General features: G+C 44.6%; 1 protein-coding gene across 1 annotated transcript in view; it reads left to right on the top strand.

The window, feature by feature from the left end:
- The window catches only part of STX12 (syntaxin 12), a 40,272-nt gene that overhangs the window by 13,823 nt on the left and 11,289 nt on the right, over window positions 1-15,160 (top strand). Inside the window, exons 2-3 of the mRNA XM_044997978.1 lie at window positions 4,257-4,326; window positions 12,786-12,885. Of these exons, the coding sequence (XP_044853913.1) occupies window positions 4,257-4,326; window positions 12,786-12,885 (170 nt within the window). The remainder of the gene's footprint in view (window positions 1-4,256; window positions 4,327-12,785; window positions 12,886-15,160) is intronic.

Here is a 15,160-nt window from a genome sequence, read left to right as displayed (position 1 = left end):
AGACTGTCCAGTTTGGCCGATGTACATAGCAGAGGGGCATTGCTGGCATATGATGGCGTATATTACATTGGTGGACGTGCAGGTGAATGAACCGGTGATGGTGTGGCTGATCTGGTTAGGTCCTGTGATGGTGTCGCTGGTGTAGATATGTGGGCAGAGTTGGCATCGAGGTTTGTTGCATGGATTGGTTCCTGAGTTAGAGTTACTATGGTGCGGTGTGCAGTTACTGGTGAGAATATGCTTCAGGTTAGCAGGTTGTCTGTGAGCGAGGACTGGCCTGCCACCCAAGGCCTGTGAAAGTGTGGGATCATTGTCCAGGATGGCTTGTAGATCCCTGATGATGCGTTGGAGGGGTTTTAGCTGGGGACTGTATGTGATGGCCAGTGGAGTCCTGTTGGTTTCTTTCTTGGGTTTGTCTTGTAGTAGGAGGCTTCTGAGTACATGTCTGGCTCTGTTGATCTGTTTCGTTATTTCCTCGTGCGGGTATTGTAGTTTTGAGAATGCTTGATGGAGATTTTGTAGGTGTTGGTCTCTGTCTGAGGGGTTGGAGCAGATGCGGTTGTACCTCAGTGCTTGGCTGTAGACAATGGATAGTGTGGTGTGTCCGGGATGGAAGCTGGAGGCATGAAGGTAGGCATAGCGGTCGGTAGGTTTTCGGTATAGGGTGGTGTTAATGTGACCATCACTTATTTGCACCGTGGTGTCTAGGAAGTGGACCTCCTGTGTAGATTGATCCAGGCTGAGGTTGATGGTGGGGTGGAAGCTGTTGAAATCGTGGTGGAATTTTTCCAGAGTCTCCTTCCCATGGGTCCAGATGATGAAGATGTCATCAATGTAGCGTAGGTAGAGAAGGGGCGTGAGTGGACGAGAGCTGAGGAAGCGTTGCTCCAGGTCAGCCATAAAAATGTTGGCATATTGTGGTGGCATGTGGGTGCCCATAACGGTGCCACTGATCTGGAGATATATATTGTCATCAAATTTGAAATAGTTGTGTGTGAGGATAAAGGCACAGAGCTCAGCAACCAATTGTGCTGTGGCATCATCAGGGATACTGTTCCTGACAGCTTGTATTCCATCAGTGTGTGGGATGTTTGTGTAGAGAGCCTCTACATCCATGGTGGCTAGGATGGTGTTTTCTGGAAGGTCACCAATGCATTGTAGTTTCCTCAGGAAATCAGTGGTGTCACGGAGATAGCTGGGAGTGCTGGTGGCATAGGGTCTGAGTAGAGAGTCTACATATCCAAAAAAAGAACAGGAGTACTTGTGGCACCTTTACATATCCAGACAGTCCTTCAGTGAGAGTGCCAATGCCTGAGATGATGGGGCGTCCAGGATTTCTGGGTTTGTGGATCTTGGGTAGTAGATAGAATAAATCTAAATGAAGAAGTCACACCAACTAAACTAAATTGATTTACAGTTTTTAGTTAAATAGTGCAACTTCTTTGTGTAGACTGGGCCTAATGTTCTGCTGGTATGATGGAATTGATTCACTTGTCACTCCTCATTCTGACTCTCAATTGTTCTCAGAAGATAAAACAGTGGCAGGGTTCATATACAATCTTGTTATAGTGGGATTAGAATGTAACTGAAATAGTCAACAAGAAGAACTAGGCTTGAAGAATCGTGTTCAGCCCACTTAAATGCAGATTGTTCACGTACATCTTCTAATATTCGTCCTCCTTCCCAATGCGACACTAGTTTTCAAAGATGACCTGCAACTACAATATATTCTAATAGCTCAAGTAGAACGCTCTAGTAACTAGAGTACCAGAAATGTAAAGATACCTTCATACTCCTCCGAAGTCGGTGGCTGCTGTCTCCTGCTTCCACTGATGACGATCACGTTTTGCTGGTAACATCACAGGCAAAAAACTGTGCTGGGGAACTCTGCATGGAACAGATCACTTTACTGACTAAATCTCCAATTCAAACTCTCCTTTAGGCAAGCTCTATAAAGGCAATATCTGTCCTGTAAGTTTATTTAGATTTTTACACTGCTTGCTAAGAAATCATGAACAACTCCTGTTCAGCTCCAGAACTGGCGTACTGGGGGGCTGGAGCTGGGTGCAGTAGGTAAGGGTAGTTACTTGAGGTTCTCCACAGTGCTTAGAGGTATACCATGAACTTAAACTACTCAGTTTAGACTTTTTTTTTTTTAAGTACTCTTATGCACCTGCCTCTGAGTCCCTCACAGCTTCAGCAACTTCACAACCATGTTTTTGTATTTGTAACTGTTTCTCTCCCCTCTTGCTTGTCTTTCACGAACACACACAGGAAAAATTGACTGTAATGAAACTGACTATAGAAAGCACTTTTTGTCTAAAGCAGCAGTTCTCAAACTGTGGGGCAGGCTTCCCAGGAGGCGTGGGAATGTGTCAAGGGAGCCGTGAGCTGTGTGCTTTTTGAGTTCTGGCTGTCAGAGTTCTGGCTGGGCCTCGTGCAGAAGGGTCGTGCACACCTGGGAGGGGGTGATAAAGGGGACAGCTGGAGCCCTGCCACCTGGGCTCAGGCTCTCCTTCCCTCCTCACAATCCCGCACCTGGACATGGTGGCAGCAGCAGCGCAGAATTAAGGGTGGCAATAGGGCATCAAGTCTGATGTGAAAAGTGATATTGACAAATAACACTTTGCCAACCTAAATTCTGTGTTCTGTGTTCAGAGCTGGGTGCCTTGTCAGCAGCTGCTGCTCTCCGGTCTGCCTTCAGAGCTGGGGGTAGTATATGTACTTGGGGGGGAGGGGTACGTAAAACAGACACACAGAAGAAGGGCCCGATCAAATAAGTTTGAAAACCACTGGTCTAAAGTAAACAAAATGGAGAAATAACTTTCTTCTCTCTTATAGCAATATTAGATGTTTGTATCAGCAGGTAAACTCAGAAATGTGACTTTCTAAAATGGTGGTGCCCCTCTATTTTATTAAACCCTTTGGTAAAACTCTAGTCACTTGTAAGCACTCTACAAATCAATGACCAGACTACTTCAAACACCCTCACTTGGTCTAACAAAAAGCATTTAGGGTAAGATCTGTTGTGACAATTGGTCTATAACTTTTGCCTGCTTAGAAATTTAGCCTGGAAGTAATTTTCAATAAAGAATGTTATAAATGTGCAAAAGAACCAGACAGAGACTAAATCAATCCAAACAAAAAAGGCCACATTGATATAATTCATAGAGTGTGGTGATACCATGCTTGGTAAAAACAGGCGATGTAGAACTGGAAATTAATTAGCTAAAATTAGTGTACAAAATAAGGATATTGGCTGTTTTTCCCCCATCACTTCCCTTTTTGGGTCCTTAAATAAAGAGACTTTGGGGAAAACAGACGGGAGTTACAGAAGCAAGCTTCCCCTCGTGGCTGCGTTTGGTGGGACACATGGCCTTTGTCATTCTGATCCTGAGAGATACCCAGACCAGTCCTGAGAGAGTGACTCTGATGACATCGCCACTTCTACCAGATCCTGCGGAATTCCAGTGCCACCTGAGATGAAATGGGATTGAACTTTAACAGCAGCAATAACCACTCCAGCGTCTCTCAACTACACCTCTACCTCGATATAACACGACCCGATATAACACGAATTCGGATATAACATGATAAAGCAGTGCTCGGGGGTGGGGGGAGGGGAGAGAGGCTGCACACTCCAGCGGATCAAAGCAAGTTCAATATAACGGTTTCACCTATAACGCGGTAAGATTTTTTTTGGCTCCTGAGGACAGCGTTATATCAAGGTAGAGATGTATCTTCTCTCTTCCTCAAAAGGACTGTTATTGCCATCTGACACCTCAAAGAGATTGTCAATCTGGGGGTGCTAAAACCCTCTCCAGCTAAAGGGAAACGGAACACAGGATGCTCTTAAAATGGAGGCCTTATTTAATATTTTACTTTTCAAATGCTTTCACTGTTTTTCCTTCTTTTCTTTGCCTTTAATAAAAGGTTAAAATGTTTTTAATGGTATTTGCCATGGTACTAAGCAGACCTTGTTTAGCACTATTTAATGTTGAACAATGACTGGGTTATGTTAACATCTTTGGCCCATTTATTCCATCTAGATTGAGAGAACAGGTCCAGGTCCATCTTAAAGTGGTGGGCAAGCCTTACTTCAGCAAAACGTTGATAGTAACGTTTCTATTGGAGAGATGGTAATGCAGCTAGAAGGGGAACGTCAAGAAAAATAAGCAAGAAGGAGTCGGTGTTGTTTTGAAATGGTCTTGCCTTGCCTTACAAATCACCAAGCCATTGTAAACTCTTTTCCTCAGCTTCTCAGATAAAGAATTTGATGAGCCAGCTTGGAACCAAACAGGACTCCAGCAAATTGCAGGAAAACCTGTAAGTATTACCTGAACAAACACGTAAGTGTGCATGTGTATGATGGAAATAGCCTGGGTCTCTTCTGGTTAGTGAGCAGTATCCTGAGCGAAACTCCGCAGGGTGGGAGGGTGGCGGCAGAGGGGGAGTGTGTGTGGTGTGGCAGGGCATAAACATGACTCTAGTTCTCTCAAAAAGGCTAAGTTGGTGGATGAAGGGAATTTGGTAGTTGTACTGGAGTCAAAAGCCATTAATATCTGCTTGCAGTGGACACTGTCATGTGGATCAAAAACTGGTTGAAGGGTCATAAACAAGGGGGATTAACAGCCATGTATCAAGCTGTGTTCAGGCTTCTGCAGGTTAGAGCAGGATCTGTGATGGAGCTGATACTATTTTAAGCTTCACTTATGATTTAGAAGAGAGTAAATGTCACACTAACAAAATTCTTGGATCCTAAATTAGGAGACGTAATGAGAAGATAATATTCTGAAGAGGGAGAAACACCTGTAATGCCAAAAGACTAGGCAAGAGAATGATCAGCAGCAATAAGTTATGGCAATCAAAATGCCTAATGTAACTTTAAACACTAGAGAAGAATATGCCACTGGATGACAAACCGCAGGGAGTTCAGATAGAACAACCAACATTCTCAAAAGGTCTGGAAGGACTGACCTAAGGCAATTACGCATAGATTGTCTAAGGCCTTGTCTACACTACACAAAACAGTGGGGGTGTATACATTGCAAAGCTAGTTTTGTCGGCAAAACTCTCCTGTTTTGCGACAGAATAAAACCGCCTCGACGAGGCATAATGCTTTTTGCAGCAAATTTAAAATGACACAGTGTCAGTGTAGATGCAGCTGTTCATTCTGTCGCCATAACTGGCCTCCCCCAGTATCCTACAATACCCACCGTGATCACTCTGCTGCCCTGGATTCCAGCTACAAAGGCATAGCCCTTCGCCTTCCAAAGCTCTGGGAAGTTCTGACAGCTGAGCATGCTGCTCCATTCTGGCAGCAAAGAGCAAATCATTTAATGTGGAATCCTCCTCTCCCCTGCACTGGGAACACAGCAGCAGACAGACTGCTGCTGCAGGGGGTGGGAGGTGGGAGGGAGACTGCTGTGCAGAGCTGGGAATGGAGGCATCTCCTTTTCCCTGCCTCAGGACTGGATGCTTCTGGTTGCTGTATGAATTTAGAGACAGCACGCTGACACACTCACTCTTCCCCTAACGCATACTCTCTCTCTCTCTCACATACACACTCCTCCTCCACTCTCATATACTCCCCCAATACAGTCCGTCTCTGTCTCTACACACACACGCCCTCCCCCCCCTTCAGTTGAAAAGTGGCTGGCAATCTAGTAGGATGCCCATGGAACAATGGGCTTAAGAAACCTGCATCATGTGATGCTGTGCCTGCCCATGAGGCATTGCAAAACCTTCCCAAAGCAGCCTGCGGCCAGTTGTACGCTGGGATAGCTACCCTCAGTGCACTGCTCTCTGTGTCAGTGCAAGAGCTGCTAGTGTGCCTGTGCTCTGCCAACACAGGGAGCATAGTGTAGACATGCAACAGTGCTTTAATTAAAGCGGCGTAACTTTTGTCAGCAAAACTCTGTAGTCCTAAGCAAGGACTACAGTTGTATGCAAGCGTACAAATAATTGAAGGGTGTAAGCAGCAGAGTGGTAGAGAAATAACTTAGGAATAATAAGAGGAAATTATTAAAAGGAAAAATCAAATTAAAACCCAGAAAACCTTCCCAACTGTGAGGTCTCCTGATGATGGAATGATCTCCCAAAGGAAATGGAAGAAGCTCAGTTTCTCTGAATATTAAAATTAGAGTTGATCAAATCTAGAAAATGTGCAGTGAAGAATCTTTCTTTGACACCCAGAGGTGAACTAAATGGCCATAGAATCTCATGTTACAGATTCTTTGAAAAGAAACATCCAATTTATTTGCATTGGGTTTATTCCAGTGCAAAGAAATCTCTTGGGTAAGGCTTGTTGGCAACCTTACGTCTACAAGAGACTCTGGGAATTGCAGTCTGTGATGTAGATGGTTTGCAATGTCTCGTGTGACTGAACGTGCAAATCTCTTGGCAGTTATTGCAAATGTATATATTTGGGTTGGGAGTTGCTTGCTTCCTCTGAGCTCTTTTCTCTTCAAGCTGTAGGAGCCAGCTTCTGTCATGGACTTTGTCTCCATCAGGGTATCAATGACGCCACTTGTTACAGTTACTTGCCAAGATTTCCCATTGGTCAGGATCAATTCCAGATTCCTTCATATCTCGCTTGCACATCTCTTTATAGCGAAACTTGGGACGTCCTGTTGTTCTTGTTCCCTCCGATAGCTCCCTGTATAGCATGTTCTTGGGTATGCAGACGTCTTTGCTTGAGCAGAGCTGTCACACTTGGTAAATTTGCCTTTTGAAGAACCTCTGCATTGGTGACTTTATCCTGCCATTTGGTGTTGAGTATACGGTGTAAACAACATAGTTGGAAACTATTTAACCTTTTCTCCTGATGAGCATAAGTTATCCATGTTTCCCCACCATACGTGAGAGTGCTGAGTACGCAGGCTTGGTACACTAGCATTTTGGTCTTGATGATAAGCTTTGAGTTGTTCCATGCACTTTTAGTCAGTCTGCTAAAGGTGGTGGCAGCCTTTGCAATGCGAACATTTAGTTCTTCATCCAGTGAGAGGTTGGTGGTCACTGTAGACCCTAAATAGCTGAACTTTTGGACAATTACTAGCTGGTTTGCATATAGGATAATTGAAGGATCTTGTGGAACCCGCCTATCCTAATACAACCATTTTCTTGATGCTGATGGTGAGAGCAAATGCCTGACAGGCACTTGAAAGGTAGTCCATGAGTTCTTGTAGTGAGTCTTTATTGTGGGCTATGAGGGCAGCATCATCAGCGAATAGAAGTTCCCTGATTAGCTCCTTTTTTACTTTGGTCTTGGACTTAAGTTGGGACAGGTTGAAGAGTTTCCCATCTGATCTCGTATGGAGATGCACTCCATCTTTCACGTCCTTAAACGCACAATTCAAGAGTACCGGGAAAAAGATTCAAAAGAGTGTAGAAGCAAGAACATATCCTTGCTTTACTCCACTTTTCATCTCAAAGCTGTCTGAAGTGGACCCATCAAATGGACAGTTGCTCTCATGTTGTTGTGGAATGAATGTATGACTTAATAGGGTTGGTGGGCATCCTATCTTTTCTAGTATTTCAAATAGACCTGCTCTGCTGACTGTGTCGAATGCTTTGGTTAGGTCCACAAAGTGATGTACAATGGTCAGTGTTGCTTTTTGCACTTTTCTTGGAGTTGACACAGAGAAAATATCATGTCTATAGTTGATCTTCCAGCCCTGAATCCACACTATGATTAAGGGTTGGCACAATTCACCAGCTGTTGTAAGTGCACTAAGATGACTTTTTGCTAAAGCCTTTCCTGCTACGCTTAGTAGCAGGATGCCCCTGAAGTTGTTGCAATTGTCCTTTTCGCCTTTATTTTTATACAAAGTGATGATGTTTGCATCGCGCAACTCTTGTGGTACTTCACCCTCTTTCCAGCATTTAAGTAGCAGCTGATGAAGATATGGTAATAGGCTGTCTTTCTCACACTTGAGGATTTCCGCTCGGATGCCATATTTTCCAGGAGTCTTGCCACTTGCCCACTTCTACAGTGGGCTCCACCTGTAGAGTTGGCATTTGGTCTAGTGATTTGCTGATGATGTTTCTTTCTTGTGCGTATAGCTCTGAATAGTGTTCAACCCAACAAGACAACTGCTTGCTTTTATCTATAATCATTTCACTGCTGTATGATTTGAGAGGGGCAACCTTGTTGACAGTGGGGCCTAGAGCTTTCTTCAGGCCGTCATACATGACTGTGAGGGTTCCTGTGTCTAAGGCTGTCTGTATCTCTTCACAGACCTTGATCCAGTAATGATTTGCACAACGTTTGCATGTCAAAGTCTCACTTTGGTACTTTGTTGATTTCTTGTTGTGTTCCAGATAGAGGCTGTGTTCTTAATGTTGATGAGAGGTAATAGTTCTGCTTCGTTTTCTTCAAACCAGTCCTTTTTTGGTGGTCTCTTTCCCTCAAATGTAGCTAAAGCTGTTTCATAGAATCATAGAACTGAAAGGGGTGAGAGGTCATCTAGTCCAATTTTCTGCACTCAAGACAGGACTAAGTATTATCTACAGTATCAGAGGTGTAGCCATGTTATTCTGGATCTGTAAAAGTAGCAAAGAGTCCTGTGGCACCTTATAGACTAACAGACGTATTTGGAGCATGAGCTTTCGTGGGTGAATACCCACTTCGTCGGTATTCCGTCTGCATCCGACGAAGTGGGTATTCACCCACGAAAGCTCACGCTCCAATACGTCTGTTAGTCTATAAGGTGCCACAGGATTCTTTGCTGCTTTTATTATGTACGCTATCCCAGACAGGTGTTTGTCCAACCTGTTCTTAAAAATCCCCAATGATGGAGATTCCACAAGCTCCCTAGGCAATTTATTCCAATGCTTAACATATCTGACAGAAAGTTTGTTTTCCTAATGTCCAACCTAAACTGCCCTTGCTGCAACTTAAGCGCATTGCTTCTTGTTCTATCCTCAGGGATTAAGAACAACAATTTTTCTCCCTCCTCCTTGTAACAACCTTTTATATACTTTGTGGATTGTTGTTCTTAAATCTTCCCAAAATTCCTCTGCCTTCTCAGGTAATGACTTCCCATGCATGCTAAGTTCAAAAGTCTTCACAAAGTCCTGGCAATTCCTGTGGTTTTCAGTGTTAATAGCATTGATTTGGGGCTTGCTCCTAGGTTTTGCTCTGTCGTTTCTTGGCTGTAATCTTCACTTTGCTACTAATCAAGGAGTGGTCAGTGTCACAATCAGTGCTGTGGAACGTGTGAGTGTTCTGCACTAAGGGTAGGTCTTTCCTCCTGACAATTACAAGGTCTAATTTGTGCCAGTGGCCTGGTCGTGGATGTCGCCATGACACTTTGTGGCACTCTTTTCCTGTAAAATATGAATTGGTAATGCATATTTGGTTTTGGGTGCAGCATTCAAGACGTCGTTGGCTGTTCTCATTCATCTTGCCAATGCCAAAATGTCCTAGGCAATCTGGCCGTGAGTTGTCTGCACCAACTCTTACATTAAAGACACCAAGGAGGAAAAAGTTGCTCAGTTGATGGTATTCTTTTGATGACTTAATGCAAAGAGTCGTAAAATATATCCTTCTCCTTGGGGTTAGATTTCAGTGTTGGTGCATAGGCACTAATGATGTTCACAGAGCCGATGGTCATGTGAAATTTAAGTGAAATGATACGCTCTGACTTCCCAATGGGTGTTTCTAGGAGCTTTACCTACTTGTTTCTCACAGCGAAACTGATACCGTGCAGACGATTTTCTTCACTGCTTTTACCTTGCCAAAATAAGGTCTCTTGACAGAACCAGCATCTGTAAGTCTTGTTTCCTGAAGTGCTGCAATGTCAACATTGAGTTTGTACAGCTCACAGTCTATCAAAGCTGATTTCTGTATGCTGTTTTTGTATTGTAGGTCATCATTGGTCAATCCCAGACAAGTGGTCCTGACATTCCAGCTTCCAAGCTGGAAAGTTCTTGGTTTCTTATTTTTGCCAGGTGCAAGGTTTCAATCTGCATTTAAACTTTTCGTTTAGCCCAAGCACCCCAGGAGGCGGACAGACCATGGCGGGTCAGCACTTGACTGTCCGGGGTCTGCCGGCTTTGTGGCAGGCAGTGACTGACCAATAGAACGCTGTGATTCCTCCCACCGTTGACGGTGATCTGTGGCACCCTCCTCTTCACCAGACAAGTTAGAGCTTATAACCCATAACTGCCACCTTCCGTGTTGTGTCCAAATCTAAATGAAGGCTCTCTGGCTGCCTGCCTGGAAGGCTTTAGTCAGTTTCAGTTTCTACCTATAGGTAAAGAGCCTTCTGGGTGGCCAGCCAGCAAGCCAAAAGCTTCTGGTTTGGCTCTCACCGAACAGAATTTTCTGGAAATCCCTTCCCATGAAAAATCTGATGGTTTTGACTTTCTCTCTTTTTGGGATGAAAAATTTGTCAGATGAAATCTGTTACAGGATGAGATTTCCATTTCCAGTGACAAGGTTCCTACTTATAAAAGGGAGCCCCCTCTCTTCCTGTAGTCTCTGTTTTGTCATTCCGAGCTGCTCAGTACAAATCTGAGGGCTGCTATGTATAATAGACACCTGGGTGGATATGGAACATGTTTATAACATTCTATATGAAGTGCAGAACATTCTAAACTTTTTCGGAATGTAAGCAGGACACTGCTAATGCTTGAGTGCTTCAACTAGATTTTAGCTGATTTGATCTGGATTTAATGGCTGGATTAAATAACTAATCACTGGTGTCAGTCTAATGAATCTAGTTTCCAGTTAATATAGTTCTGTTATAGAAAAACCCTCAGCTTTCACTTGAAGGGATTATTGGTACTTAACAAATAGTGCTTTCTAGGGTGACACTTCCAAGTGTATTGGTACAGAAATGCAGGGAAATCATAGTCAACACAACCATCAAATTAACTTCTCAAGCATCACTATAGTTTACCTGCTGTGGGCTAGAGTATGCAATGAGGCAACACAAACTCTACTAAACCTGACTGCCTAGTCCTGTACATCCATTGGGCTATATGGTTGATAGCTTTCTTCTTGGTGTCTTATGGGCATGCAAAGAACTTATTGCCTAGTGCTTTTTTTTTATATCCCTTTCCTTCCTTTCCCCCATCTTATGCTCTGACCCGCCACTAGGTTCTGTGTGCACATGGCAGGAGAGTGAAACTCGTAAGAAGCTTAATCTATGCAGTGATAGCACTCTTGGTTAATGAATTAATTCCTTCCAAATCCTCCTTCCTAGGGCAGAAAACACTACAAATTACAGCAAGGTGTCTGGAAACTTTGTGACATGAATTTAATGTAGATCATACGGTAGGCATACTAATGATATGTACAGTTTCCAGTGGTGAACTGTCTGGGTACGCTAAAGCAGAACTGTGTGTGTGCAACTAAGGACTTTTCATAGGTTATGGTTGGCTGTCTATTATAGAAGATCATGACTTCTTATAGCAAAGCATTCTGGGACCATCCTAACTTGCTGGGACAATAGTATTCATAGGTTCCAGAAACCTGTCTATGGTACACCCAATGTAACCACTAACTAAAGAGCCAATTTCCTCCCCCCACCCGCCAATTTCCATGGCTTATGTGTGTCACATTATGATGGGCATGGTAATCATTGTTCATGGTCACCAAAATGAAAGCAAAACCACTAAGCAAAAATTGGGGACCCAGTCAGCATTTAAAGAATTACACTTCTGTCTAAAAATGTTTTCCTTGGATGACTAGTGGAAAGATTTGAATAAGCAGCTGTTCTGTGCACTTGATATTCTCATTCTTGCTGTTTTATGATGTGTGCCATTTTCCCAGGTTTTTTGTGTCCCTTACTGCAGGGGTTCTCAACCTTTTTCTTTCTGAGACCCCCCTCCCAAAATGCTATTTAAAACTCCATGGCCCACTTGTGCCACAATAATGGGGTTTCTGTGTATAAGAGCGAGGGCTGGCGTTAGGGGGTAGCAAGCAGGCCACTTGCCTTGGGGGGCCTCATGCCACAGGAGCCCCCACAAAGCTACATTGCTCAGGTTTCGGCTTCAGCCTCAGATGGAAGGGCTCAGGGCCTGGGCTTCAACCCCATGCAGCAGGGCTTCGGCTTTCTGCTCTGGGCCCCAGTGAGGCTAATGCTGGCCCTGCTTGGTGGCCCCCCTAAAACCTCCTCACAGCCCCCCAGGGGACCTTGGATCCCTGGTTAAGAACCGCTGCCTTACAGCAATAAGGGGGAAAGAAACATCTTAAAGTGACTGCTGAACCACAAGGTTTGGTAGGAGGTCTAGAGCAGATGTAGAACCAGAAACGACCTTAAATACTATTTTTAATGTAGCTAGGCTGTGTCGCCTTTAAGTAACATGTCAACAAAATATGTGCAAACTGAAGCTACAAATGCACCCTAATACAAAAGTTAGAAGTCAGTTCCTCCTGTCACCTTGAGCAAAGGAAGATGCTGTCTGCTATGCAGTGTTTTATAACGCCTGCAACTCCTTACTGAGGAAATGGTCCTTGGGACTTGTCAGGTAAAGACTATTCTTGTTATTTGATTCAGATAGTAGTAAGCTTCTGCAGACTCTTAAGAATTCTCTTCCCTCTTGGCATGGGAACTCCTAATATTATTTAGTGCCATAAGTGCAAGTGGAACTTCCTGGGATAACCTGACAGTTGTAAACATAGAGCTGCAATCATTTGAATTGTCATAATGTGCCACTTAAATGTGCATGCTTTTGGAACCCTTATGTGGTACGATGACAAATGTTAATTGTTTGGAAACTATACTAACAAATTAGTTCAGAGGAAACTACATAAGCTTGTATTTTTATTTTAGACAACAGTTACAGCATTCTGCAAACCATCTCGCCAAGGAGACAAATGAGTACCTAAAGGAGCTGGGATCTCTGCCACTTCCCTTATCTGCTTCTGAACAGGTTTGTGGGGTGAAGCTTCAGTGGAAAGGAAGAAAAATTATCATAATATTTTCTTAAGAAACAAACACAATAACTTGTGTCATTACAGGACAAGTATGAACTAGCAAATCTAGGTCATCTGATAGGGTGACCTCTGTCTAAAGAGAGCAGAGAGCACCTGAGGAAGTGAGGTTTTTTACCCATGAAAGCTTATGTCCAAATATATCCGTTAGTTAAGGTGCCACTAGACTCTTCGTGGTTTTTGTGGATACAGACTAACACGGCTATCCCCCCCCCCCCCCCCCCAATACAGAATTGTATAGGGATGCTTTAAAATGGTGAGTGAAGCCAGGGAGTCCTCAGTGCCCCATGTCACTTGTGTTTGTAGAACACAAAGTTTTACTTTCAGCTTGCGTGGATTTCTGTGCTGAGATTTTATCCCAAAAGAGATTGGAACACAACCTAGATCTATGATCATTCTGTCACAGTGATGTGACAGGCTTCTTGGTATAGTGTAAACTAGGAAGTCTTCTTGTAACGAAGAGGGTCTTTAATTCATTGGCATCCTGATCAGCTGCTGTCTCATGGGTTTACCATGGGTGAATGATCCTGGAACCTCCGAGTTCTAATTCTGGCTCTGCCATTGAGAGCTTGCCTACAATGGACATTACTTCACAGCAAGCCAGGGTGTGAGAAGCTTGCTGCACACTTGTATTCCATGTGGACACTGTTGCAGTGCAATGGGAATTCCACAGTGCACTCATAGTGTACCAGCACTTCAAATAGCAGTATGTCAGAGGGCATCCATTGATTAAACCTGACAACGGAAATTAGACCAAAGTATTACAGCCCACAGCTAGGTTCCCTGTAAGCTGCACAGCCGTGCAACAGGCTGTTTAGAGACATGCAGGTCCCCCGGCCCAGCCCCTCCAGAATGGCAGGGGAGAGGAGCCCCTCCCCCGGCCCTGGCCTGCTAGAACTGCCATGGCCGGGGAGAGGAGCCCATCCCCTGGCCCGGACCGGCCCAGGTCCGCTGGAGCTGCCACGGCCAGGGAGAGGCACCTCTTTCTCCAAGCCCAGGTGCTACTGTGGGGAGAGAGAGCTGGGGGAGTCATGCACCATAGCCCCGGGGCAGCCTGCACCCCAAACCCCTCATCCTTGGCCCCACACTAGAGCCCGCACCCCCAGCCAGAGCCCTCACCCCCTATACCCCAACCCTCTGTCCCAGCCATCACCTCCATGTTGGTGCACATAACAAATTTCACTTTGCACATGGGTGGGGAAAATTAGAGGGAACACTGGCCCACAGGCAACTAGATTTATGTGCCACAGGCAGAGAATAAGAGGGACTGAGGTGTACCAGGCCCTCAAGTACATTTTTGGGAATCCCGTCCTCACCCCTGCAGCTGGCCAGCTGAACCCTGAGCTTTTAGGAACATAAGACACACACTAGAAGTGAGCTCTTGGGCTGTTGAACCCCTCCCCCTCCGCAGCATAACAAGCAACCCCATCGTACAGTTGCACTCATAAACTTGTCCATCTCTCTCTGTCTCTCAACTCCTATGAATGCGAGAGACACCGCTATAGCAAAACTGACTCCCCGGTCATATTGGAACAGATACAGCCAGGCAGTGATTACAGGTGCTTGTCTTGCTAGATGAGGCTTTAGCTTATCTGCTTCTGTGGGTGGGGCAAGGTTTGTCATTTGTTACCAGTGACTCCTGGTGGTGAGTTTGCATAGCAGGTTTGAGTTCTGAGATGAAGACTGGGAGGAGTGTGGCAAGGATGGCTAACCCACCAAAAGGAAGAGACTTGGGGGTTAGTGTGGGATTGGAACAAAAAGTAATTGCTTCAGACTGAAAAACTGGTGATAAAGATTCTTTCTAGGCTGCCTTCTCAGCCTACCTACGCACAGAAGGAAAAAAAAACCACAAAAACCTTGCTGCAGGAAAGTTGCTTGGGAGTTCATGGACATTGTTTCAAAGATATCTTCTGTGCATCCTTCACTATTGTGCGAGTGACAGAAGGTTGAGTGCCCCAGACTAGATCTTCCTTACCAACAGGAAGGTTGGGAGATTTATGTGGAATGCCCTTGAAAAAGCTGCATGGTTCCAAATGAGAATTTTTTCTGGTTTTTTCAGGACTTGCAAGTACCCATTGTGCTCCTCCATACATGGAGGGCTCAGCTGTTCATCAGAAAGGCTTGTAATCTGAGAAGACAACAATTTAAACTTTTGCATCACTGAAGTAAAAGACTTAAGTGGCTGGTTATTGCAGCCATGTGCAATGTCTGACT

The sequence above is a fragment of the Mauremys mutica genome, chromosome 23 (assembly GCF_020497125.1).
Source record: "Mauremys mutica isolate MM-2020 ecotype Southern chromosome 23, ASM2049712v1, whole genome shotgun sequence".
Taxonomy (NCBI): domain Eukaryota; kingdom Metazoa; phylum Chordata; order Testudines; family Geoemydidae; genus Mauremys; species Mauremys mutica.
The sequence above is the reverse complement of the archived record's forward strand: the minus strand, read 5'-3'. Positions and strand labels throughout refer to the sequence as shown.